This window comes from Athene cunicularia, assembly GCF_003259725.1.
Source record: "Athene cunicularia isolate RWA chromosome 11 unlocalized genomic scaffold, athCun1 chr11_part1, whole genome shotgun sequence".
NCBI classification, from domain to species: domain Eukaryota; kingdom Metazoa; phylum Chordata; class Aves; order Strigiformes; family Strigidae; genus Athene; species Athene cunicularia.
In genome coordinates this window covers 18,479,823-18,503,851 of record NW_020799113.1, presented here as the reverse complement: position 1 = coordinate 18,503,851, position 24,029 = coordinate 18,479,823, and the positions used below count along the sequence as shown (strand labels likewise).

The 24,029-nt window shown below is 44.1% G+C and overlaps 2 protein-coding genes and 1 non-coding gene across 3 annotated transcripts in view; 1 reads left to right on the top strand and 2 right to left on the bottom strand.

Moving 5' to 3' along the window:
• SF3B3 (splicing factor 3b subunit 3) overlaps positions 1 to 22,383 on the bottom strand; it is a 29,045-nt gene extending 6,662 nt beyond the window's left edge. The window contains exons 1-19 of the mRNA XM_026856610.1: positions 22,225 to 22,383; positions 21,474 to 21,800; positions 20,179 to 20,351; positions 19,682 to 19,823; positions 18,504 to 18,616; positions 17,575 to 17,712; positions 16,429 to 16,532; positions 15,027 to 15,192; positions 14,413 to 14,508; positions 13,816 to 13,888; positions 8,267 to 8,418; positions 7,708 to 7,863; positions 7,122 to 7,277; positions 6,287 to 6,430; positions 5,230 to 5,352; positions 3,627 to 3,781; positions 2,351 to 2,525; positions 1,521 to 1,726; positions 472 to 628 (exon numbers count right to left, since the gene is read on the bottom strand). Coding sequence (XP_026712411.1) covers positions 472 to 628; positions 1,521 to 1,726; positions 2,351 to 2,525; positions 3,627 to 3,781; positions 5,230 to 5,352; positions 6,287 to 6,430; positions 7,122 to 7,277; positions 7,708 to 7,863; positions 8,267 to 8,418; positions 13,816 to 13,888; positions 14,413 to 14,508; positions 15,027 to 15,192; positions 16,429 to 16,532; positions 17,575 to 17,712; positions 18,504 to 18,616; positions 19,682 to 19,823; positions 20,179 to 20,351; positions 21,474 to 21,800; positions 22,225 to 22,294 — 2,826 coding nt within the window. The 5' untranslated portion in view covers positions 22,295 to 22,383. The remainder of the gene's footprint in view (positions 1 to 471; positions 629 to 1,520; positions 1,727 to 2,350; positions 2,526 to 3,626; positions 3,782 to 5,229; positions 5,353 to 6,286; positions 6,431 to 7,121; positions 7,278 to 7,707; positions 7,864 to 8,266; positions 8,419 to 13,815; positions 13,889 to 14,412; positions 14,509 to 15,026; positions 15,193 to 16,428; positions 16,533 to 17,574; positions 17,713 to 18,503; positions 18,617 to 19,681; positions 19,824 to 20,178; positions 20,352 to 21,473; positions 21,801 to 22,224) is intronic.
• On the bottom strand, positions 18,221 to 18,300 carry LOC113484582. Its single transcript, XR_003399247.1, has one exon. It is a non-coding gene; the product is annotated as a small nucleolar RNA SNORD111 (small nucleolar RNA).
• A 652-nt stretch (positions 22,384 to 23,035) lies between the features above and the next one.
• The window catches only part of COG4 (component of oligomeric golgi complex 4), a 16,648-nt gene continuing 15,654 nt past the window's right edge, over positions 23,036 to 24,029 (top strand). Inside the window, exon 1 of the mRNA XM_026856653.1 lies at positions 23,036 to 23,494. Coding sequence (XP_026712454.1) covers positions 23,426 to 23,494 — 69 coding nt within the window. The 5' untranslated portion in view covers positions 23,036 to 23,425. The remainder of the gene's footprint in view (positions 23,495 to 24,029) is intronic.

Below are 24,029 nucleotides of genomic sequence, written 5' to 3'. Positions count from 1 at the left end.
CACCAGAGGAAAGATGACAGCTCACACCAGGTTTGTATGGGCAGCCAAGGACCGAGAGCCTTAGCACCAGGGCTCAAGTGACCCAAGTATGAATTCACTTTGTAAACAAGTGCTCAGAACAGCTGAGCTCATAATCCAAAAAGGAAGCAGAGCTGTTTCTCTCCCCTCCTTAACAGGGGCACAAAACCCACTGCTCCTTTTCTATTTACCCAGTTATATGGGTAAGACTATAGCTAAGGCAAAGGACTGGGACTCTTGGGAGATGCTTTCAAGCCTCAAGCTCTGCAAAAGATGTCCCAAATGATTTTGTAGGAGGCACCTTATTTTCTCCAAGGCTGCTTCCAGTGTTTAACATCAGGACGATGATCTTGCCCAGGATTCATTGAGTACTGCAATATTACTATAGCATTAAGCATGAAGTAACAGCCATTCCAACATTCTGCTTGTAAATGACCCAGTCATCCCTCTCACCTTGTGCAGAAACTCCAGCTTCTCACCGCTATTCACCAGCTTGTACGTGTAGACAAATCCCCCAGCAACTGAGCGTGGGTTCAGAATCAGGTCCTTGGCGACTCCCACCAGCACGTACCACTCATCACCGGTGTTGGAGAACCGGCACACAGCCACGCTGGGGATGACAAGACATGCCAGGAGATCAGTGTGATCACAACATAAGCTAACGCCGCGCACACAGACTGCGCTTCCTGACAGCACAACCTACACCTCGCCAGGCAGAGGTTTGGGAGCCCAACCTTCCAACACTGACATTTCATTTTCAGAGATCATTTCACCTCCTTGCAGAAGCGTTTAACGCAGATTCTTTCACTCTTCCACAGTCCCCATATAAAAAGACACACTCCAGCTGCCACATACACTCAGAGCATTACTTTTATGTTTTCACAATGCCCAAAGCATTACTTTTAGGCTTTCACAGGCTAGACACTGCCTTGCAATGCGCAAAGCTCCACTAGAAGCTGTTTTTCAAAGGCTGTTCCAATTTAGAAATGTACATAAAACTTTCCTCATCTTGCAGTGTTCCTTCCTGCCTAGTGCATAGCTCAGTCAGGTTGGGAATCCTGGACAAAACAGGACAGTCGGCCTTTTGGACCAGCATGACCTAATTCCACCTGCTACAGCACTCACTATTCTTCAGTTATTGTGTTGGTCTTCCCCTGCAGTTCTTCTAACACTTCCTTTCCATTTCATCTATGCTCAGTTTATCTGGATGAGAAGGGGAAGTGAGACACAGCAGCACATCCTCCTGTTACCAGCTCTCTTATCTGTCATTTACATCATGTTGTTCTTTAAGCACTAGGGACATCTGGAGCACCAGCTCTTAGTGTCCCATACAGACAGATCAGGATGGGAAGGGAAGGAAAGGCAAGACAAAAGCATGTGGCGATCACTTCTGGAATTTCAAGCCAGTCTCTTGATAATGTGTTGCATCTAGATTTCAATTCAGTACACATTAAGACTCATCACAAATACAAACTCTTGCTGCATCTGGCATTGCTTCTTACCTGAATGCAGCTTCGTTCTGCTCCAGCTGGACCAGATCTAGCGTATTTCCCTGGATGGGGTTCATCACCCTGATAACAGAGGCCCACTGGCCGTTCCCGGCCTTGGGAGCACCGAAGATGGACTCAGGAAGGTTCTCATTCAGAAAGGCTGCAGCCATCTCTGCAGCCAACTCCCTCTCATCTTCACCTGCAGCCTCCACCATTTCCTATGGCACATTAAAGGACCGGAGGGAAGAACAGCTCAGCGGATTTTCCTTTCCAGACAAGCTGATGCTCTGCATAGAATACAGCTCCCCTCTTTCTCCAAAGCCCAGGTATTCCAGGCAAAGGTACTGCCTGTGAAGACACAGAAGCTACCAAATCCCAAAGCTTCCACCCACCCTGGGCTTATTTCCAAGGGAGCCTCTGCAGCTCAGAGCACAGCAGTGTAAGCACTTCCCTAATCCAAGGGGCAGCTGTCTGAGGAGCTATTTCTCCAAATCAACAATTCTAGAAACAACACTGCAAAGAAAATAACCCACTTAAATCCAAACATCCTCAAACAGTCACAGGAAACCCAGAGAATGGTGTTACACAAGCACGATTGTCCTCCAATTTGTGATTCTTGAAGCCTCCCATAACAACATGCAAAGAAAGGATCATTGGGAAGTAGCATATTCTGCTGAAATTTGTTTTGAGGAAGATTTTCACTCCCTTCAGCCCCTGCACTCACATAGGGTCCCAAACCTTGTAGACAACAGCAGCTGGGAATGAGTGAGCAGGGAGGATTTCCAGCTGCAGAAGTCCTCTCTGGGGAACAGATGCATATACCTGTCCTCCACCCCAATTACCTCAGCCATTTGCTGCTTCCTCTGTGCCTTGGTGGCCTCAGTGTAAGCATTGTGGTCTGTCTCAATGATGATCAGGTTGTTGCTCTCAGGGTGAATTACAAATTTTCGGGGTGTGTACTGCAATGGGAAGGCAACTTGGTTGAAGACTGCTCCCAGCTTCTCCAGTGCCAAAATCCTGGGGGACAAAGATGTGACATGTGTTGAACAAGGTCTGAAAGCAACTGTCCAAGAGAACAAAACGGGAGTTGAGCTTTACGTCTGTGAAACCGGCTAGTGCTGGAGGCAAGCAGCACCTTTCTTGGGCCAGACAGCAACCAGCTCAAGAGCAGAGCAAAACCAGCATCATAAATGGGAGCCTCGACTGCAGGACAGGTGTGCTCTGCAGCACAGGGCCCTTGACTCGAGGGCTCTCACTGCCCCAGGGTGCATTCTGAGTGGTGCAGAAGTAAGACTATGCTAAGAAGAACAAAGAGCACATGGAAGAAGGGAAGTTGCACGTTTGGGGAACACATCATCTGAATGTAAATATGTCACAGACTTTGACACGTAATCAAATGCTCCTCAGAGGCGCTTTAGTTAAAACTCTGAAAAATGCAATGCCAACTCTTCCTTCCTGTGACTTGCCAGCTGAAATGCCAGTTCTTCTGGCATTTGGGAACTTAAAAACCACAAGTCTCTCCAGAAAGAATGACTCCTTTAAAAGCAATGAATGCTGTAATATTTCAATGAGGACAGATATGAAAAAAGCGCCTGTTCAAGTACATACAGCAGAGCTCCTGAATTTGTGCTGCATTTTCGTTTATCTTTTTAATATCTGAGCTGAACTTTAAAAAGGCAACAAATACACCCCTGTCATGCCTCTGATTTCTTAGATCACATGGCTTATTTTCTGAGAAGCAGCCAATTCAGATCTCAAACCGCAAGATCCTAATACACATTAGGTTCACATTTATTAAAAGCTTCCCTCTCTAAGGATCACAGAATTTAAGGATAACTTGAATTACATTTGTTACTTAAAAAAGCTAGAAGACACAAATCAGAGAAGCACACCCTACTTCTTTTTGCCAGCATAACTATACTTGTATTCTGATTGTTTTCTGAAACCCAGCCAATAGTTTATATCAGGTAATTATCCATAATTAAATAACCTCAAAAAAGACCACAATTCTTAAGTCACTCTACCTCTTTTCTTTTGAATGTCTAGTGAGAATTCACCAACCCTACGTCTGCGAAGCATCTCAACCCAGAAGTATCTATGTTCCCCACCAGTTCTTACCTCAGTGTGTTTGTGGAGATGGCTACAATGCCCTCTGGGCACTGCTCAGAAGCAAAACCAGATGCAAACTCCAGCGTCTCGTAAGACAGGGGAGTCAGGTGGAAGCGGGACTGATAGGAATAACTGAGCCAGGAACGGCTTGACATGGCCAGCACCTGGGAAACGGACAACACAGCAAATGCATCAGGTCTGGAGAGGGAGGCAAGCTCACTCCTTGCGGTATGAATGAAGGTAAAGTGCTGGCCTCTGACCCACTAGAACAACTGACTCCACCCAGCTCAAAGAATACCTTTAGAGATACTGCTTGCTTTCAAGGGACAGTTTTATCTGGAAATTGCGTACGGCGCAAAAAGGAAATTTAAAGTACTATCAAGACAATAGATACTCAAACTGAGGCGTAATAAAAACTGTTTTATCTGTAAAAGCCAAGATCAACAAACACTTTAATTTCTGTTTTTAAAAAAAAACAATAGCCTGTTCAAATAGGAACAGGTCTTTTAAAAATATTTACTGCTTTGTCACAATCCAAATACTGTAGCACTCTGATTCAGAGTCTAACTGAAATTTCCTTTAAAAAAGAATATCAGTCGCCTGTTTTCAATCAACCAAGAGAAACAAAGGAAGCAGATGGACTTCTAAACTCTTCAGAGCTTTATGCATTCGACTAAATCACAATTTCAGTGCAACCTTACTTTCTGCCTGAACAACAACAGCTGGAATTATATTGAAGCGCAGGCCATCACTGACTGGTCACAAGCTGCATGTTTTTTCTCCCCATACTGTGAGACAAGGAACCAAGAATGGTCTCAAAGTAGAACAGTATTCAGCTATACCATAAGCATTCTCTGCTAGAGCTGCAAAGCACCTCATCTGAGTTACAGCTGGCAGACTGGCAGGAGCAAGCTGAAGAGATTCACTCAGTGTACCGTAACATTAAAGCAGAGCTCAGATCCCCAGATCCAGCCCCCCACACTGACTGGCAATATTTCTCAATTCTGGAGGTGTCATCCAAAAATGAGTCAAGGAGGGGGTGGCTGATCTCCCCAGTGCCACATCAGAAGGGCTGGAAATGGCACTTCTGATGAAACACGTTCTTCCCTCTATGCCAAATCCTGCAAATATTTTCCTTGAACCATGCACAGCAGCTGTCCAGCCCCTGGCTGAGCCATTCTCAACATGCACAGGAGACGACCATCAACTGCATCAAGCAGTTAAAGGGTAAGATTTCTGAACGCGTCTCTTCCTGTCTCTGCACTAAGGCAGACAAAACGAGTTATTTCTGTGTCTCTAAGCCCCAGAATCTGCTCAGAGCTTTCCAGACATGCTGCAAATCTAGCCTATGGGTCAGATGAGTCCTAGTTCAAAGAGGGCAGGGCAGCACTACACATTACTTCCTAAGAAGGGGAATACCAACAAGCTGCTAGTGAAAGAGCAAGCTGCAAGCCAGGCAGCTCCATAATGAAATCATTCTACTTCCCACCCTTACCCAGAGGGTCCTGCTGTGCTGCCAGGATGCTTCCCCACCCTGCCCACCAATAAGGAAAACCATGATGCTGCATCTGGGGACCGGACCTGCACCCCTCTGAGAGCTCGCCTCACTTACCGCCTCTTGGCCTTGCATTCGGACGCGGAAGAGTTTCACAGGCCGTGAACCAAGGTATCTGGTCCTGGTATCGGAAAGATCGCCAGTAACAGGATCCAGGACAGTTCGCAGCAGCACACCATTCTTGACATTAGCAAACCAGAAAGTTAGCTAGCTATTTCTTATTTGTAATATTGATCTAAGCCATTATTCAAAACAGAGAGGCAATTTCTGAGGAATTAGGTGCTTGTTTTCCTAGCTTCTGGTACAACTCCCTTCTACAACCACACTGTATCTAAACTGGTTCTTTTAATATTAAAAAGCATAGCTCCTGCACACTCCTGCGAGGCAGAAAGGAATTACTATAGAACAAATAAATAAACCAAATACCCTCCCCAAACAAACCATAAAAAGCCAAAAAACAGACAAGAGGTTTAGTGCATCACATATGCCATGAAAAACCTGAGGGCTGATTTCAGATCCTAATCTCTCTTGGTACAAAGCATTTATCCAAAACTCACATTGCTTAAAAAGAGCTTGCATTCTGACATCAAACTTGAGGCATGTGAAAAAACCTAGACTGCTCTGATTATTTTTACCACATGTTCAATTGTCAAAACAACATTTTTGGTCAAAGATCAGAGTCGGTACTGGATGCAAGAAAAAAAACTGTGTAACAACAGAGTTATTAGAGCAGAGCCTGTGGTTGTGGGCAGTTACTACTTTGATACTCTGCCCTGCAGGCAGTTTTTAAAGAACTGCCCAACACTTCACCCAGAATTTTTTTTAGAACATGCCCTCTTTCTGGAAGGGGAAAAGCACAATTTGTCCTACATGAAGTCTGGGACAGTATGCTGACTTTTGACTAGTCTTAGGTCTAGGAACGCATGGGGAAACTTGTGCCTCCACTAAGTAACACAGTGAATTCCCCAGTCACAGTTGTTGAGCGTGTTGTAACAAAGAGGGAACAGTCAGGCTTTGTGCTGTACTGCATGATGACAAGGCCATTACAGCAATCCATCTTTCAACTGAATGCTCACCAAGAAATGACTGTCAGAATCAGGTGGGCACCTCTCACCTGCAGTCCAATGTTCAGGTACAGAAAGCCAATGGAACCCCTCTCCCCAAGCTCATCCTGCTTCTCTGTGCCACCCATCTCCACGATGCACAGCGACTCGGGCTGTGCAGGAAGGGCCTGCATACTCAGTGGCTGTAAGCAATCCTGTGGGAGACAGGAAAGAGGTACCACACCAGTCAGTAAGCCTTGGCATGGCAAAAGGGGATTCAAGCTCCATCTAAGGGGCTTAAAGATGTCCTTTTATATCTCCATAAAGAAGTATTCAGCACAGAAAAAAGAAAGAAGTCACAACAGACGCTGGCTCTGTGGATTTTGGCAAGCGGGAGTGGTTGCAACCCTGGGGTTTGGAGAAGATAAACTGGATCCTTTCAAACTGTTCTAGCACAGTTTGCAGCTATTTAGCATAGAGAGACCTGAGTAAAGTTTATGTTACTTCAGTCATCCTCTGAACACCCATCTGTTGCAGGTAGAGAAATGATAATGTTGGATTGCTGCTGACCTACTTGCAGAATTAGTCTGCTTTTAGTACAGGTATAAACAGTGAGACAGGGAGGGGGAAAAAACGAAAACAAAAAAAGAAAATGCTTTCAGATCTCGTCAGCTGCACCCACCTCCAAGCATGTGAGTGAGACTAGAAAAAAACCAAGGGAATCTGTTACAGGCTAGACTTAAGGGCCATGCTTCCTCCCAACCAGAGAAAAGTCATGCAAGCTATTCATTCCTGGTCACCCACTTAGATACAGAGAGATAGCTTGGATGGACACAGCCCACTTCTGGAGTACCCTTCTGAATATTTCAAGGCAAAGGAAGAGGCAGAAACAGCACAGCTACTCACCGAAGGGTCAAGGGAAATAATTCTGACGGTGTTGTCTACCAGCCCAACAGCAAGGAACCGTGAGCGCTGCTCCCCGGGGGGAACATTGGCCAGGCTCATGCAAACGACATCAGCCGACATCTCTTTTCTCTCTGTGTACTCATTCAGCTGTCCTGACTGAGAAAGAAAAACACAAAGAGACTTGTTAATCTAGCCAGTGGGGCAAACCAGCACCAAACTGTCTCTCCACACCTTCTCCCCCTGCCCCCTTTTGTTTTTTAAAGATAGGGCTTTAAATATTTGTCATGGTATTGTATTTTTTTTTTAAACTGTTTCTTTACAGCCTTATTTCAGCTATAATTGGAAGAACCAGAATAGTAATAGGATAAGTACACAATTTCCAGCCTTGGAACTTCAGAGACTTTGATTAGCCATTAAATCATCTCAGACAGACACAGTCCAGATATGCAAGGCTTTAATCTGTCCCTTCTAGAAGGATGCTTCGCTACAGAATCCTTTTCTGCAGGTCTCATCAAGATTCAATCTCTGACATGCCCCATCCTTTGCCTTGCTCTTCCAAACTCATTGAAAACATTAGCACATGTACCGGGTCCATCTCAAAGTAAACCAGTTCTCCTCCAGTCAGTGCTATCACTACTTGTCTCTGGTTCACAGCACATTTTACAATGGTTTTCTTCCCTGGTGTCTTCCATTCATTTACTCTCTTATCTGCTCGGATGTGCCGGATCCCATCTGGATAAACCTGAAGGAAAAAAAGGTCACATCAATTCTGTATTTACCATCCGTTCACAACTCCCATCTCACTGGTGATTCTGACACAGAAAAAGCCAAAGGCAAGCACCGCTCCTGGCAGCGGTGATCCATGAGCTATGCGACAGGCTCAACTAGCACAAAGCCACTCGCCAGCTGGAAGTATCTTTGAATTACAGCAGGGAACTACTAAGCACATGCCGAAGATTAGGACCATCTTTAGCTGGTCCAGTTTCACTCAGCAGTATATAGAAAGAGAAAGGCTGAATAAGTATTCTCTGCCAATCCACACCTTTAGATGTGGCATATGTTGTACTACTGCAGAAACCACAACTGTGCAGCAAGCAAGAGTGTGGCAGACAAAAGCAGACATGCAAGAAGCAGCTTTCCATTACCTGTACCAATGCATCATCACCAAGAAGAGAGCAGGACAAGGTGGGTGTAGTTCCCAGGAATCCAGAGTCAGTCACTTCTTCTACAGTCTCTCCAATAGACAGCACCAGCGTGGCATTTACGAAGGACACAATGATATAGGCATCAAATTCATCTGGTCAAGGGAGACAGGGAAAAAAAGGTGCTGATTAAATAAATGCAAGGCTTCCCAACAAAACCAGCATCCTGACAGATGTCTAACAGTTACTCTTCAGCAAAATTTCTGTGATAATTACATCTGCTGGCAGTATTGTACAAGTTCATTCTAGGACACACTGTCCAAAAGCCAGCCACTGCTAGACTCTGAACAATGCAAGACAGAGCCAGGGATCAAATGATCATCCAGATACAGAGTTAATTCACGATACTCTGGATTCTGGCAAGCAAGACTTCTGCCTGCTATTTTCAAAGACAGCACAAGGTCTAGAAGCCTTTAAGACACTTGCCCCACCTCACACAAGGAGTAAATTCAGATTTAAGTCAAATGAAATGCGCTACTTCAATAATCTGAACACATGGAACCCATCTGCAGAAACTGCACCATGAATGCTGCCAACAGGAGGCTGCAGGACCACATCTCTATCTAGTATCCCCATCACAAAAGGCTGCAGAGAACAATTAGGGTGCACTGCAGCAGAGGAGCTCAGGGTTAACCTGCTCTACCCTCATCCAGAAGCTCAACTAGTTTACTTTCACACAGCCACCCGTACAGTCTCCTGGGATGAGAAACAATCATGTTTTTACGATAGTGCAAACACTGACCTTTACTTCTACTGGAATAAGTGACACTGTTGCAACTATTATCTCCAGTACTGGCTTCTCCCAAAGGGACAGTTTGGAAGAGTCCAGTAGCCTGGATATGGAAGGGCTATGCTAACCAAAACAGTCTTAAGAGCTCATCCAAAAATAGGAAAACTTTGTGGGAAACAAGGGTAGTAGAACTGGGTAAAGTGAATGCCCTGGTTTACTGCTGTCCAGTTTTATTCTGCAGAAAGTGATAGGCATTAAAGCAGGGAAGAGGAGAATCTCATTAATACAGAATAACAAAAGCAACAAAAACAATGAAGTCTGTTGGGAAATGGAGCCAGGAGCCTCTGTGGAGAAGTAAGATTGCCTCAGAGAAGCAACTCCACTTCTGCTGCTGTTGTCATGCAAGTGCTATTTCTTAAAAAGAAAAAAAATCTCCATTTTAACCCAACTCAACCCAAAGCTCAGACTTATGCACCACAGCACAAGACAATTAGCAGAGGTGAGGGTGTAACAGAGCTGTCCCAGTTTTTGCCCTCAAGCAGCTTCTCCAAAATTTGCAAATGTAGGAGACATGCAGAAGTGGATAATGACTAAGTAAAGAAAATAGAGAATTCCAACAGGGACAAATGCAGGATGCCAGCAAACACTACAAAGCAGCTTAAAGAAGCTGCACTGGGTTAACTGAAACAAATGTTTAAGGAACCGATCCTTTTCTTATCCACCCTGTTTAGAAGGAGGTGTTGCCAAACCTGCTGTGTCACGTTTATAACAGAAAGTTCTTACATACAGCTGAAAATATGCAAGTGAAAAAAAGCCATCATTCTTCTCTCCAACATCTGGTATACAGACCACAGTCCTGACCAAACTGAAGAGCTCTGTATAATTAAAGCAATTTCAACAGCGGCCTGTGGCATAAGCTCCATTACTACTCTATTAAGTGGTCACAGCCCATAACCTCCAACATGCTCCCGAACCCCACAAACAGGAGCAGGCCCACGTGGGGAAATGAGAAAACAAGAACTGAACCTGCATGCAGAAAGTGATAGTAACGGCAACTATTTAAACACTTGGTGTAACAGGAGAAATTCTCAAATGTTAACAGCAGATGGTAAGAGTTCCCTAAGACATACGCCATTAAACACTTGTTATTTTCTACACTAAATAGCAGTTTCTACAAACCTGCATCAATTTTTCAACACCAGAGTCTACAAGAATTCCTCGACCACTTTAAACAGATTCTAGCAGTTCACAGGCTAAGCATTTAATTCATAAATATCCTGTAGACAGGATGTTCTAAAAATTCCATTTCAAAGACGGTCGTTGCTTTCCAAACTCCTTGAGAGCTGCTGCCTTCCTCCCTGGGGGCTGTCATTCTCATGATAAACCACCATGTCCCAGCTGGAGGCTTAACCGTGTGATTTGGAGCAGGACAAAGAAGTCCCATTTGAAAGCAAAACAGATTCCCTTAGTCCTACCCTAAACAAAAACTCATTCCTACCTCTTAATACCTTTTTAGCTCTTTCTTTTCACTGGTTTACAGTTATATTAGAGTGCGCCTTTAAGTCTGTGTCAATAATAGTGACAAGTTCATTTTTGCTTGAAGTCCAGTAGTGTTGCTTAATGCCTCTCTGCTGGAGCTTTTGAAATAAAGGGTTTGATTTACCAGAATTAAGTCAGTGAATAAGACGCATTCATTTAGATTCAAACAATACAATTTTGGTTTAGAAAATATAGCAGCCTAGTTGAAATTAAGTGGACTAAATCCCTGGGGCACACTGAAAAGTATTCTCAGTTAGAAAAAGAAAAGATCTATAGATTTTAATATGAAAAGATATCAATTTAGCTTTGCACAATCCCAAGAATAACATCAGGCTGTCCAGAGTTTTGAACAGATAGACATTATTTTGTATGCAGACACAAGACTTCAGAGATGCTTATTACCGTTCTAATGACTCGTTAGCTCCTTTCAGCAAGTAGCACAGACATTTTAACAACTCTGAAGAACCACAGCTGGACTCATTCTCCTATGCATTCATTCCAAGTTTTCTGCAGCTTCACGCACACGTCATAACCAGTTATGAAAACAGCACATTTCAGTCCATGAACTCTATACTACTGTCCTTTTTGTTATTTATCATGGATTCAGTCTGAGTTAGTCCATGAGAATTCCATTCCTATGTGCCAGCCCACTCCTGATACAGTTTTTTCATGCTCTGCAGCCTCTGAATTTGCACTGATACAAATGGAGTAACCACTAGCTTGGAGGAATTCAGTGAACAGATGAGTGGTGACAAAGTTCAGGATTATTCTCACTTAAAATATACTGATGGGATGACAGCACATTTTCCTGGGCTTCTGTTTACTACTGCATGGAGACTCCACAGCTGTGACTCACTGCACATCGCGCTCCTTGCAAGAGTGCCAGGTAGGGAATGCAGACTGTTAGCTAGCTCTGAGCTCATGTCCAGCCTCGCAAAGCACACAGCCCTCTAGCTCCACAGGCCTCAACACTCAACTGCAAGAGAGGGTTTGGTCCCAGTCCCATCCACTTCTGTCTGATGGGCAGACACAGCCCATAACCACAGGGGATCCCCATGCCAGCAATACCGACAGGTGATTCAAGTACACTTGATCATTTTCTCTTGGAGGTCTGCACAAAGCAGCTGGGAGCCAACCCTCAGCCTAGAAAGGAGCTGAAAACACCCCCGAAATGTGCACCTCTGATTTTTAGCAAGAGCCAAGTGTTCTGCAGACACAGTTGATTATTTTGTTCCCCAAAGACTGTAAGATGGAAATGAAGTTGCTTTCTACTTCTCAGCTACTGAATGACAAAGGCAACAATTTCCAACTACACAACAGCTTCTAGAACTCCTTTACTGAAAAGCTTAACATAAATGTAGCCCCATGATATTGGTATTCTCTGTGGTTAACCTGTGGGGCAGTACAGCAGCCCCTAGCAGTAGGTACACACCTGTGGTGATCAGCACCTCCACCACCAGCCACCTGTGGAAGAAAAAAAAAGGCTTGGTATTGGTAGTGTGTATCACCACGTACCAGCCAAGGTTAGTATTTGCTGTGAAGGCTGCAAACCTGTCCATGTCTTACAGTGGCCTTGCAGCACACACACGCTGTGGTGTCAACGCAGAGCCAGGCAGCCTGGCACTACAAATTGAACACTCAAAAACCAGCACCTGGGCAGTTTCTAGATTAGATACATGTTTGAAAAGGTTCTGCAGTCTGATTAAAACCCACTAAAACCGTTCCTGAATTCAGAGAGTTGTAACTTGGGGATTGTTTTCACATAACTTTAAACTATTCAAAAAGTAGCATGGTTCACAACAGCTGCAGATTCCAGCCTTTCTGAAATCATGGAGATCTTCATGCTGGAACCTGGAGAATTTGGAAGGAGGAAAAAAAGCAGCAGCAAGATTGGTATGTTTCAGGTAGGTTAGCAATGGTCCTCCCCCTCCTGAAAAGTCAGTCATCCTGTGGAACCCCAAGAGAAAAGGTTTTAAAACTGTAGGTGATGGCCAGAAGCCTCCACCTCTCAGAGGGAACAAATGTTACCCACTCCTTTTCCAGAAGGCAGGAGCAAAGATTCATCTCTAACAAAATGGAATGCTTCTTTTAAGGAAAGCACATATTTTTCACATGAACTGTGAAAATATTTTCATTCTGACCCTTTCATTTCTGGTGAACATGAAGGCACTTTGTGCTCAAAGCAACTTCCATGCTGCTTAAGCAGTATGTGAGTCTCAACATGAGCACAGGATTGATGGCAGGTCTTAGACAGCAAGGTAAATCCCACAGCAATGTCTGAAATTCCCACAGGGTTACTGGCTCCCTGGAACGCACACTACTCTGGCTGCTTAAAAACAAGATACCATGTCACCACTGCTAAGGCCTGCACTACAACAATCTGGCATTTCTATATCCAGTGCATAAACCTGTGGCAAGTCTTTGCGAGATTTATCCAAAGCAATGCGTTGAAAATGATCACCATGACTGTCAGTACCCAGAACAGATTCATTTCAGGCTTTTCAGGTGTTGCTATTCTCACCCTCAAGAGACAGGCAGGGCATGGGATTACATTTCCTCTTGTACTTTAGTAAGGCAAACTCATTATTTCAGATCAGGAAAAAAAACCCCACCTCAAAACCAAACCTACAATCCATTATATTCTGTGTATTTCTATCTTGACCTTCCTGGAATCAGCAGCATTCTATACACTGCTGAACAGGGAGTGTGTCCTAGCCCAAACAGACTGTTTTCTTTGCAGATATGCATAGAGGGAAGTAATAAAATACAGACACTGTTGCCGATTTATAGTCTTTGTTCCATAATTTGTATCCCAGTCTCTCACAAAGAGCTGATTACTGTGGTTGTCAACACGCATATAAAGAATAGTGAGTACACTCCAACAAAAAGCATAATCATTGCCTGCTGATGTCAGAGCAAGAACTTATGGGAAATGGCAAAGGATGAGAAGTTCAGCAGCTTCAGCCTGCAAACATACAGCTGATGCAGCATACTGGGTGATGCATGCAGCTGCAGGCAAGTGTTTCTTTGTCAAAGGGAAACATGACAATTCTAGGGCACCAGAGGGTGGCTTCTCAGTACAAACCAGTGGTTGCCGATTCAAAACCCAAAACACAACCATCAGGCAGCACCTTTCCTACCTCCTTGGACAGAAAAAAAACAACCAAAACAAAACACACCAAAAACACATCACCTCCCTGTGCTTTAGGAAAAAACTGCATACCTTCAACATGTCTCCTCACAGTCCATACAGCATTGGGGTTACCAGGCAGCTCTGAGACGGCCATTTCAGACACCTAAGAGTAAACAGGAACAAGATTCTTTTGCAAACATATGTTTAGACTTACTACAGTACGTCACCACACCACCAGCGGTTTTTAAGCTTTCCCACAACCAGGCAGGAAAATTGCTAATTCCCAATTCTGATGCTCTCCCCGTGCCAGATGTGCTATGGGGCAGAATACATTCAGCAGTGATACAGCAACATTATTGCTCTGGATGATCAGGTTTAAAACAAGGTCACCCGTCCCCAGCAAAGAGATCAGCAGCAGCTGCTGGCAGAGACACTGGGAATATTCCAGCTTAATATGCTGAAGTATTAGAAGAGACAAAATGCTGGTGGTTTGAGTCAATGGAACAAAAAGTCTCTGAGACTGTAAGAGTAAACAGTAAACCCCTTCTATTTCCAAGAAGCAAGCCTAGAGAAAGTTGCTCTCCAGACTACAGCAGAAGGAGAATCCCTTCATTTTGGCACCCTTATTTCAAGGATTTTCTCCCACTTGCCTCTCAAGCTGTTCTTCCAAAGTGCTGGAAGTCCTACCTCAAGTCCATGTCTTAGCACCCTCAGAGATGACCGGGGCCCCCGACCACAAGCCACATACAACTGGGGTGTGTCTTCATTGGCCAAATCTGCTATCTGTGTGGAGAAATAGCGTCAAGCTACATCCGCAGGAAGAGAAAATAAAACTAAGCTACATATAACACAGTACTGCTTTAAGAATATTTGTTTTTTTCAAATACTGGAAATAGTTAAGATGCCATAGGGTGTACCATCTGCTGCCGTGAAATAATGTCAAGTTTTAACCAAACTCTCTTCAGACCAGAGAACAAGTCTGATGGTCAACAGAGGAGCAGCACAGGACTGCTGGTTGACACCCTGTGTCGATATATATTTATCACCATAGGAATCAAAGGCTGCCAGGCCAGGTACCAGTCTTAGGCAGCTGTCTAAGAATTTAGCAGACTTGCTTTTCTATCGGCATTTAGTATACAGCAGTATTTCTGGAAACCTAGGATAATGTAGCTTTGGTCACTCCACTTAGACACAAATAGTCAGAAAAAAAAAAATAAATCAAAGTCATGCATCTATGATCAATTCCTCTGAAAATGAGAAAGACTTATGTGGTAAACAGGAGCTTGCTGATAGCAACACACCTGACAACACAGAATAGGAGACAAACTGTCCAACTCATCCACCAGAACCAGGTTCTTTAGAGGTCGTGGCTGAAAAAAGAACGTATCTCCTTCCTCAAGAGGCATGGCAGAAGAGAACTCTGGCTCCTCATCATCGTCACCTAGATGAGCTATCTGGTACAGGTAGCTTGAGACAGAAAGCAAGAGGAACAGCATGTTCAGTGGAAAGCTCATGTAGCCTTCTCTAACAAAAGCCTTAGCAAAATATTCAGTAGGCAGCAGGGAGGAGATAAATCCTTCCCTACATTATACAGCTATTCAAATTTAGCCTTAGGGATTGTTGTCTTGTTGACATGTTTAAAGGAAATCAGAGGCCTGCAAAAAAAACCAAACAAACAAACAAACAAAAAAAAATCCCCCACCACTAGCTCCTTCTCCCAGTCTTCTCATTTTTAGCTGTCACTAGCAAGGTGTCCCAGAATTTCAGTGTTTTCTCTGTTTACCCTGGAGCCTTTCAGATATTCTTGTGTCAGAGCCAAAGCACCAAACGACAGCTGAGGCCAAACAGCAAGGCCAACAGCTAAGACTGCAACTCCAGTGTTATCTATTTTATTGGAATACTCGCACCTCACTGTTTTTAAACACATTCCCTATTCCATTTTATGAGTCTAAATATCACAACAATCAAATTAAACTTCAGAGGAAAAAAACAATAAAACCAGAAGACAGACTGATTTACTTTCTGGTTTTAATAAAGCTCAAATGAATATGGCTTCCTCAAAAGACTGGTTTATACAACCCAATTCTGATTCACTCCAGTAAACTGGCTGGAGCTCCCTCAGGTGGCTGACAGCAAATGCAGTCAGAGAAGAGTATAAATTTCCATTCCTCTGAATTCCCCACTTTAACACTGTTAAGCCATGTTCAAAGGTGTGCAAAGGCTTCTCTGAGTCTTTAGAATATTCTAGAACCTCAAACATCAATTGAGAAAGCCCTCAAGTATACATCTATTAATGAAAGGACCACAGTTACTGATAACAAACCCTATCTACTTCTGAGTGGGCCATAACACACAAAGTGCAATGCAAACTATCAAGCAAACTAAAAGATAATTCATCTGGATATACGATGTACCCTGTATGAACTGCAAGTACTCAATTCTTCCAAAACCTACTGCAGCAGCATGTAATCTTTTGTTCTCTGCACTATAATATCTAATCTGTGTTCAAACAAGAAAATTCCCCCATTCAGTCAAAGTCTAAACCAATTGTTCTTCTCAAGCCATGTGAACAAAGCCTTAATTTACCCATTAAAACAGAGGTTCTGTCTGAGTATGTTCAGTAAGTTCAAGGGTCAGTTTGCACTCTTGAACAGAAACAGTCTGTTTCAGGGAAAAAATGCTGACATAGAATTGTTTACTCACTGGTTTCCAAATTCAGATGCCACAAAGAGAAACCCTGTCTTCAGCACGCACATGGCAGCAGCGACAGGAACAGTGTCAAAGTACTTCAGTCGAATCTCTGTTACCTGAAAGCAGAGAAAAGATGTGACTGTGCTAGCAAAGTACTAGAGCTGCATACGTGTGATTTAATAAAAAAACAACTGCCTAGCTGTCCTCTCCAAAGAAAGGAAGCAAGAGAGTGGGCCAAGCTTAACCACATCAGTAGTTCGGGGCAGCAGGTTATAAATCACAAAATCCAGCAGATTAGTTGGAACACAGAAGTCAGGCTGCCTGTTTTATTCTAAGACTTTCAGGCTTTCGTAACACTGGGTCAGTTTAGAAAAAAACAGCTGTGAAAATAGCAAGCTGTCCAAAAGAAGGAAGAAGCTTGCTTCACTGAGCACCAGGCATTCCCCAACATGTGAAAAATAACTGTCATGAGCAAATTTCTACATTTGATATGGTCACAGCAGCTCATGGCCAAACATCCGAGAATAATCTTACGCCACTTAAAAGATGCTACACAATCATCCCTTGTACCAAATGACACGTTTAGATGAAGGAGGAACCAATATTCAACATTTACTCAAAAAACCCAACTGATTCACTAGAGACCTCTTTACTGCATAATACTAGGTCAACATCAGCAAGCCACTTCAAGCCTGTTATTTCAACTCACAGACCAGCTGTACCAAGCTATCTACCTCAATCTGCAAGAAGATTAATTGAATATTTATATGCTGCAATCAAGAGATGAAACAGAGAGCACCTACTGTGATCAAGAGAAATTAAGTTCCCCAGAATTAGTTTCTGGAATGCCCTCCAGCAGGTTCATGGACCACACTTTACAATACAGCTTTAGAAGAAAGGACTGCCTGCACAACACCTAAAATATGCCTGAGTGACCCTGCAGCACAATTCTCAAAGAATTTTGCAAACCTTGCACTGTGTCTATTGAGTGAACAGCACTTACAGCTGTGGGTATAACTGTATTACAAATCACAGAGAATGCATGCCATTACACAATTAAAACCACAATATTAAATATTTATCACTTTAGAGAATCCAAATAAATTGATTAAGGACTCTTCTCAATGGATGCTTTGTTGTTCTTCACGTGATGCTTACCATGTCTTCATCAGTCTCCAAGGTAATTTTGAAGATGTCTCCCTGCTCCGTCTGAGCCAGGAAGAAGAACATAGACTTGGTCTTATGTGTAGCAGAGCAGACAAAAATCATACCTCTCTCTGGGTCATCCAAGTCATTCTGTTGAGAAAGGAAGAGAAAGTCACTGGCAGAATTATCCAGCAAGCACAGATGTGATTCCACTCACTGAAGTATTTCCATTTCACAGGCACCTTAAGAGCTGACAGCATGTGAGGAGGCTTTTAACACAAAGCATGTTCCCTCCGTTACACCCGTAGTCACCCTGGGTACATCTCTGCCTCAGAAGGAAATACATTTCTAAGACACTGTGCCTAAGCATCACCCCTCCTATCTCTTTTACCCTCCTCCGGAGACAAATCCCTCGCTTATCAAAGGCAAACACAGAGGAAAGGGCTGCAATCCACACACAGCTGGTTTTGAACACCTGAACCTCCGTACGAGTTCAAAGCACTGTCACAGCACACAATGACTTCCCATACCAAAGGAGGAGAAAGCAGCCTTAGATGCAAAGGAGCAGCTGTTGAATTCACCTGTGTACGCAATGGCAACCACGATACACCATCTCAAGTAATCAATCTTATCTCACACCAACCGCGTCACCACCGTGGTGCCTGATCAGAGTCTTTTAAGTATCTCCAGCATAAATCTCAGAGAAGAGACATGAACAAAGCTCATCACTTCAGGCTATGCCTACCTCCGTCTCCCCTCACAGGTTAACATGCAGCCAGTAAGACAGACAATAGGCCAACACACTTTTAACTCCTTTTTTTTTTTTTTTCTTACTTTAAAACCTCCCTGATGCCTTTAACCTTGAAAGGCAAATACCAAGCATTCATTTAGCACTGACAACGATAAATCTTAAAAAAGGGTAGGAATCCCAAAATTCTCACCCGTCTCCTGGGAATTGGGCATCTGATATCAGGCTGGTCACCAAAGTTTTTATAAGTAATATAGTTTTCAGAACAGATCAGCACTCCGCTAGGTCCATCAGAACCACCAGGAACTTAAAAACACAAAAAAGAAATAAATTTTAAAAAGCCCTTACCGCAGATCTGACTTACTGCCTACAGAACATCTCCTGGTTTTCTTTAGAGCAAGATAGTTTCCAGTGTTATCTGTCACCCTACGTATACAAATCTGCTCTTACTGAAGGTGAAGACGAAAGACAGCTGTCTGTGTCAGCATCAGAACAGGGCAGATGGAACTAGGGGCCCAGGAAGGAGAAAAAGGAAGGACGCAGTTTCAGACAAATTGCCGTTTTATCCTTCCTGGCTTATCCTGTCTAGAAAGCCATGACATGCCCAAAATACCGTATTAGCAACTTGTCAGTTAAACACACCCTTTGGGTTACCGGTATGTTTGCTTGCTGTCAAAAATATCCACCAGATGGTTTTCTGACATATCTTTCTTTCATTTTTAGAGTGTTTTTTACAATGCTTCTAGTGAGATCACAGCGTAACAAAAGAGATCATTATAAAGCAGCAGTGGTCAGATCCAGTCCAGTATTTGGTGTTTGACAGCTGCCTACAGAGGGTACAACAGGGCCAGCATACAAGGATGCTCTCCTAGCTTAGGTCCCCTTGTGCTCCAGGAGGAATCTGCAGTGGTTCAGCAGTCTCCCAGGTCGAAGGTGTTAGGTTAGCTTTGCATCCAATTCCTGTGAGTCAACTTTTAGTCCATGGATTCATCTACTGCCTTTCAAATTAATATTAGTTGATGGAAACCCACGCTAGAGTTCAACAGCACTTATGCATTACCCCAAAATACATGCTTTCACATCTGCTACCAGCTAATTTCAGTGAATATCTCTTAGCTTCAGAATCCAGGGAGTATTTAGAATACATCTAAAAAGAGAGATGAGAAGCACTTTCAAACCACAGCTGTATCTATGAATCCTTGCGTATTTCCATGTATGAAGCATCACTCATTAACTGACTGCAAGGTCAATTAATTTATATTAATGTCTCTGAGTAGTACTGAAACAACTCCTAAGATGTAAAGTGTATTGATTCTGTTTCCCTGGGGAATGGGAAAAAAGTAGATTCACGGGAAAATCAGCGGCCAGTACCTGTTATGAGAAAGTTGCCATGCTCTTCCAAGGGCTCACTGTATTTCCTAACAACATGGTTCAAACCCAAGTCCAGTTCATAAAAAGTCAGCGTCTGTTGTGTGTTGGCCGCTGCTTCTCCTGTTGGATCATTGTCCGCCTCCTAAAACAGAACACACAAAGGTGTCTTTCAAGAAAAACAAAGCTGACACATGGGGAAACATTTTTGAATAACATTAGAATAAAGTCCAAAGGATTTGCAGGAAGATGCAAAAAAAAGGTTCAAATGAGGAAAATAGGCACATTTGCAGTTAAGCAGCAAGAATTTAAGAAAAATCACCAAGACAGAAGAGACTTGCCTATTCCAACCAGAGGCAAGACGAAAAGCAAGTAAGCTTGCAGCAAATGAAAACGGCCTCAGACAGCAAGAGCAGCCAACGTTCCTGGCGTCCACAGACATTAAGAAGAACAACAAAGCTCAAAAGACAGCAAAGAGAGATAAAGTAAGTTCATCTCACCTCATAATCCATTTCCAGACAAGCAAACATTGGGTTTTCAAATCCCACATCAACTCCCACCACGTGGTAGACCAAGGTATTGGCCTTGTGGGCTTCCAGTGGGGAGGAAATGGTGAGTCGAGCAGCAGCATCTCTGTTTAAGATATACACCAGCTTCTGCTTTTCAATAGCACCTGCAAGGAAAGGACAACAGCACCTGAAGCACATTGCCTGTATTCCAACATCAATATAAAACTCTGCAAGAAAGCATCAGTATTACTTCTGCTGCCAAAGTTCACCATTGTTCTTTATCTCTGTGCCACCAATTAGCTTTGAATTCTCATTTTTAATGTTTCAGGCCGCAAGCACAAATGACAACTCCAGGTCTTTAAAGCTGAAGACTGACCCTTTGGGCTACGTGCATCTAGCCCAATGTTCAATCTACAATGGCTACACACTGATCTACCCACTCATTCCACCACACAAGAGATGATAGACTGAAGGGACAAAGTGAAAAAAGCAGCTAGATGCTCCACCATTTAAAGCCATTTAGCAAGAAGACCTTTCCTCAGAAATATTTTAACTAAAAAAAAAAAAGTATTCTTGCCTGATGCACAGCACCCACAACAACAAACATGTATCACCCTGTGATGTGAATGGCACAACCATGACTGTGCCACCTTCTCACTCATAAGGACAACTTGTTAGAAAGGAAACAATAATATTTATTGTTACTCCTGATGTGAAGAGGCACTATTAAACTACCTATCATTGCAAGTCACTGCTCTCGAGTTGCAGGAAAGCAGCACCAGACAAAGCTGACTTCAGCAAACTGGGAGAGCTCATGTACAAGTAACTAAGACACCTCATGGTAAACCTGATTAAAAAAAAAAATCACCTAAGTGTCTTTCTACCCCCAAAGCCTAATCAGCAACACATCTAGCTGTCTCCACGATGTATCTCAGAGAAGAGATGTAAATTCATAACATCACTTCAGCTATGGGAGCTGACTGACTACGCTGTGGCACCGACACCTGCAATCCCAACTTCTCTCCCAGACATCACACTTCAGGGCTCTGCGCACTGCTAAGCAAGCTGGCGTCTTTCCACATTGTTTTGGCCCAGCATTAGAATTAGTTTGTGCAATTCCATCAGCATCAAGGAACTATTTTGAGTGCCTGCATTCTCCCCTGACATGTCTCACAGCCTAACAAACTCCCTGAGAAACATTCCCAATTATACCTGGCATAAATTCGTGCCAAAATAATATCCGTAAGACATGAGAAAAAACAAATGAGAAAACACGACTGTCTTACTGATCATGACGGCACGGCCCTTTGGGTCTACAGCCAAGTACTGGCCAGGAACGATTCTGCGACATCCACTCTTGCCAAAGGTTTCCTGATGAATCTTCTCAAACACATTCTTTGAGGGCTGGTACTCCAGAATAACAATGCGTCCCGAATCGCTGCCCACGACGATATAGTCTTTGGTCCCACCTGTCAGCCTAAAGGCCATGAGGGAGCGAATGACCCCAAACACTTCCACCGTCAGCAGGGTGTGAACCTTCCCTGTGTTGGGATCGGGGCGGAGCAACTCCAGGATCTTTCCCCGGGAAACAACAATTTCTTGTTGTTTGGTTCCTAAAGAACCCAAAACATTAAGAGTTATCAACACCACAGCAGAACACACAACTTCAAAAAGCACTATTAAAAGGAGATAAAGCTTCAGGACTACTAAATGCCAAAAAAATATGGTTATTACGGAAAAATTCAAAGCAACTAATTCATCACATTAGGTACCACGGTTGTTTGAGCATCTTTTAACAGACCAGGAAAACTGACAAAATCCTAAATTAAACCTGTGGATAATCGAGACAAACTTCTCTTGATCTTTCAATAGTTCCAGTAACATGCTCAAGAGCAAATGACAATATAACATCAAAACCAAAAAAGCTGTACTGAAGCACACTAGTTTCAACAACCAAGATAAATAAAAAACAAACGTTGTTTCCTCTACTACCCAAAAAAGCTTAAGCCAAGATGCGTGAAGGAAGAGGAAAATTACCTGAGAAATTGCCATGGATAGCATAGCTAATGCCGGTGGCACGCTGCAACGTCAGGTTGTAGAGAAACATGTTGGCAAAGGGTTCGCTTCACCTTATCACAGTTCCACCAAGTCTGCAACAAGTACAACAAAATTATACACTCCGCAAAACCAGAACCTGCCTTCCATACAGCACGGGAAAAGAATTTCTGCCCTCTCGTTTGTCTGCACGTATCACTTGACTGCCACGCAGCTTATTTGGTGTTCACTGAGGCAAAAGGCTTCCCCAGAGATACTCCGGCTGCCAAGCGCCAGCCGAGCCCTTACTGCCGCATGACTGACCAGGACTTGCAGCTCACAACTTCTCTTAGGGTTCAAGCTGTTCAGACACAGCAGTTACCGAACCCCTCTAGCGGCACCCGAGGCCGTTACACATGACTGCTCTCGCCGCTTCATTTAACACGAGCCAAACTACCCGCAACTGCCGGGTCCGAGCGCCCGAGTCGGCTCCTTTCCCCGGGGCTAACGCGGGAAGGACGCCCAGCTGCGCCCAGGCCGCCGCAGTCGTTCCGCCGGGTGCTGCAGGCCGCAGGGCAGGGTAACCGGCCCTCAGCCGCCCTGAGCCTTGCCGAAGCCCTGCCAGGGCCCGCAGCCCAGCACCTCCCCGCACGGCGGGCGCGCTCCCCAGGCCCCGCGGGGCGCAGCGCTGCGGGAGCGGAGCACGGACCAACGCGCGGCCCGGCCGCCCCCCACAGGCCAGGCCCGAGAGGCCCGCGGCCGCTCCCCTCCTTACAGGTGCGGACCAGCATTACTGCTCTTCATGGTAAGTTTGTGCAGGCAGTCTGGAAAGTCATCCTCAGTGGCTTCATGTCTGGTAGAAGCTTGGAGCACAAATTTACAGACTTCATCTTCCACTTCAGAAGTGCAGAGTATCATAAAGCTTCATTGGCTTGTTCACACCCTGTCTGGTAGCCAGAGGGTTGTTAGTCTGTTTGTGCAGTCTCTTCCAAAGCAGTCAGTTTGATTTTGATGCTTTGCTCATGTAGGAGGGGCATGAAATGAGAGATACTGTTGCTGAGAGGAATAGTTGGGTTTGGAGCAAGAACTATCCTGCTGTTGCAGACCATCCTGCTACTTAATATTTACATCTCATGTTCAATTTGTTTGTGTTTCTAGCCCTAATTTGCAGCTCATCGAGGGAGATGCCCAGCAGTTGGCGGGTATGATCACCTTCACCTGTAACCTGGCCGAGAACGTCAGCAGTAAAGTCCGCCAGCTTGACCTGGCTAAGGTAACTGGACTGAGGGGTTGTCTAGGACTTGTCCCCTCCAAGCCATATTCTGTCTGCTTATGTGCTCACAGCACAGCAGAGAAATGTGCTCTTTTCTTTAGTGGGCAGGTGGACTGGAAACTGCTTTGTTCTTTATTTTAGCAATATCTAGTGGTAGTGGTATCTTGCTGGCCTCCTGGATACTGCAGGGTGCAAGAATAATAGTGCATGTGTTATTCCATATAGTGACTGATTCTTCAGCATCCCCTTCTGTCCATGCAGCTCCTGGTAGACTGTGGTGAATAAGATGAAGTTAGTCTTCATTAGCACTCTTTTGCCAACTCTTGCAGCGCTGAGGACAGTGGAGATGGTCATTGTCACCCAATAGTGGTCAGGAATCCAGGCTGTTATATTTTTTGTACAGGGATAGGCTAGGAGACATCAACTCCCAGTGCTCAGCACATCTGCTGAAATCAGAACAGATAATGTCTGGGTGTATCTCTGGTGTCTGCCTGTTTGTTTGTGTATGGCCTCTGAGTTTGTTCAATCTGAGTTT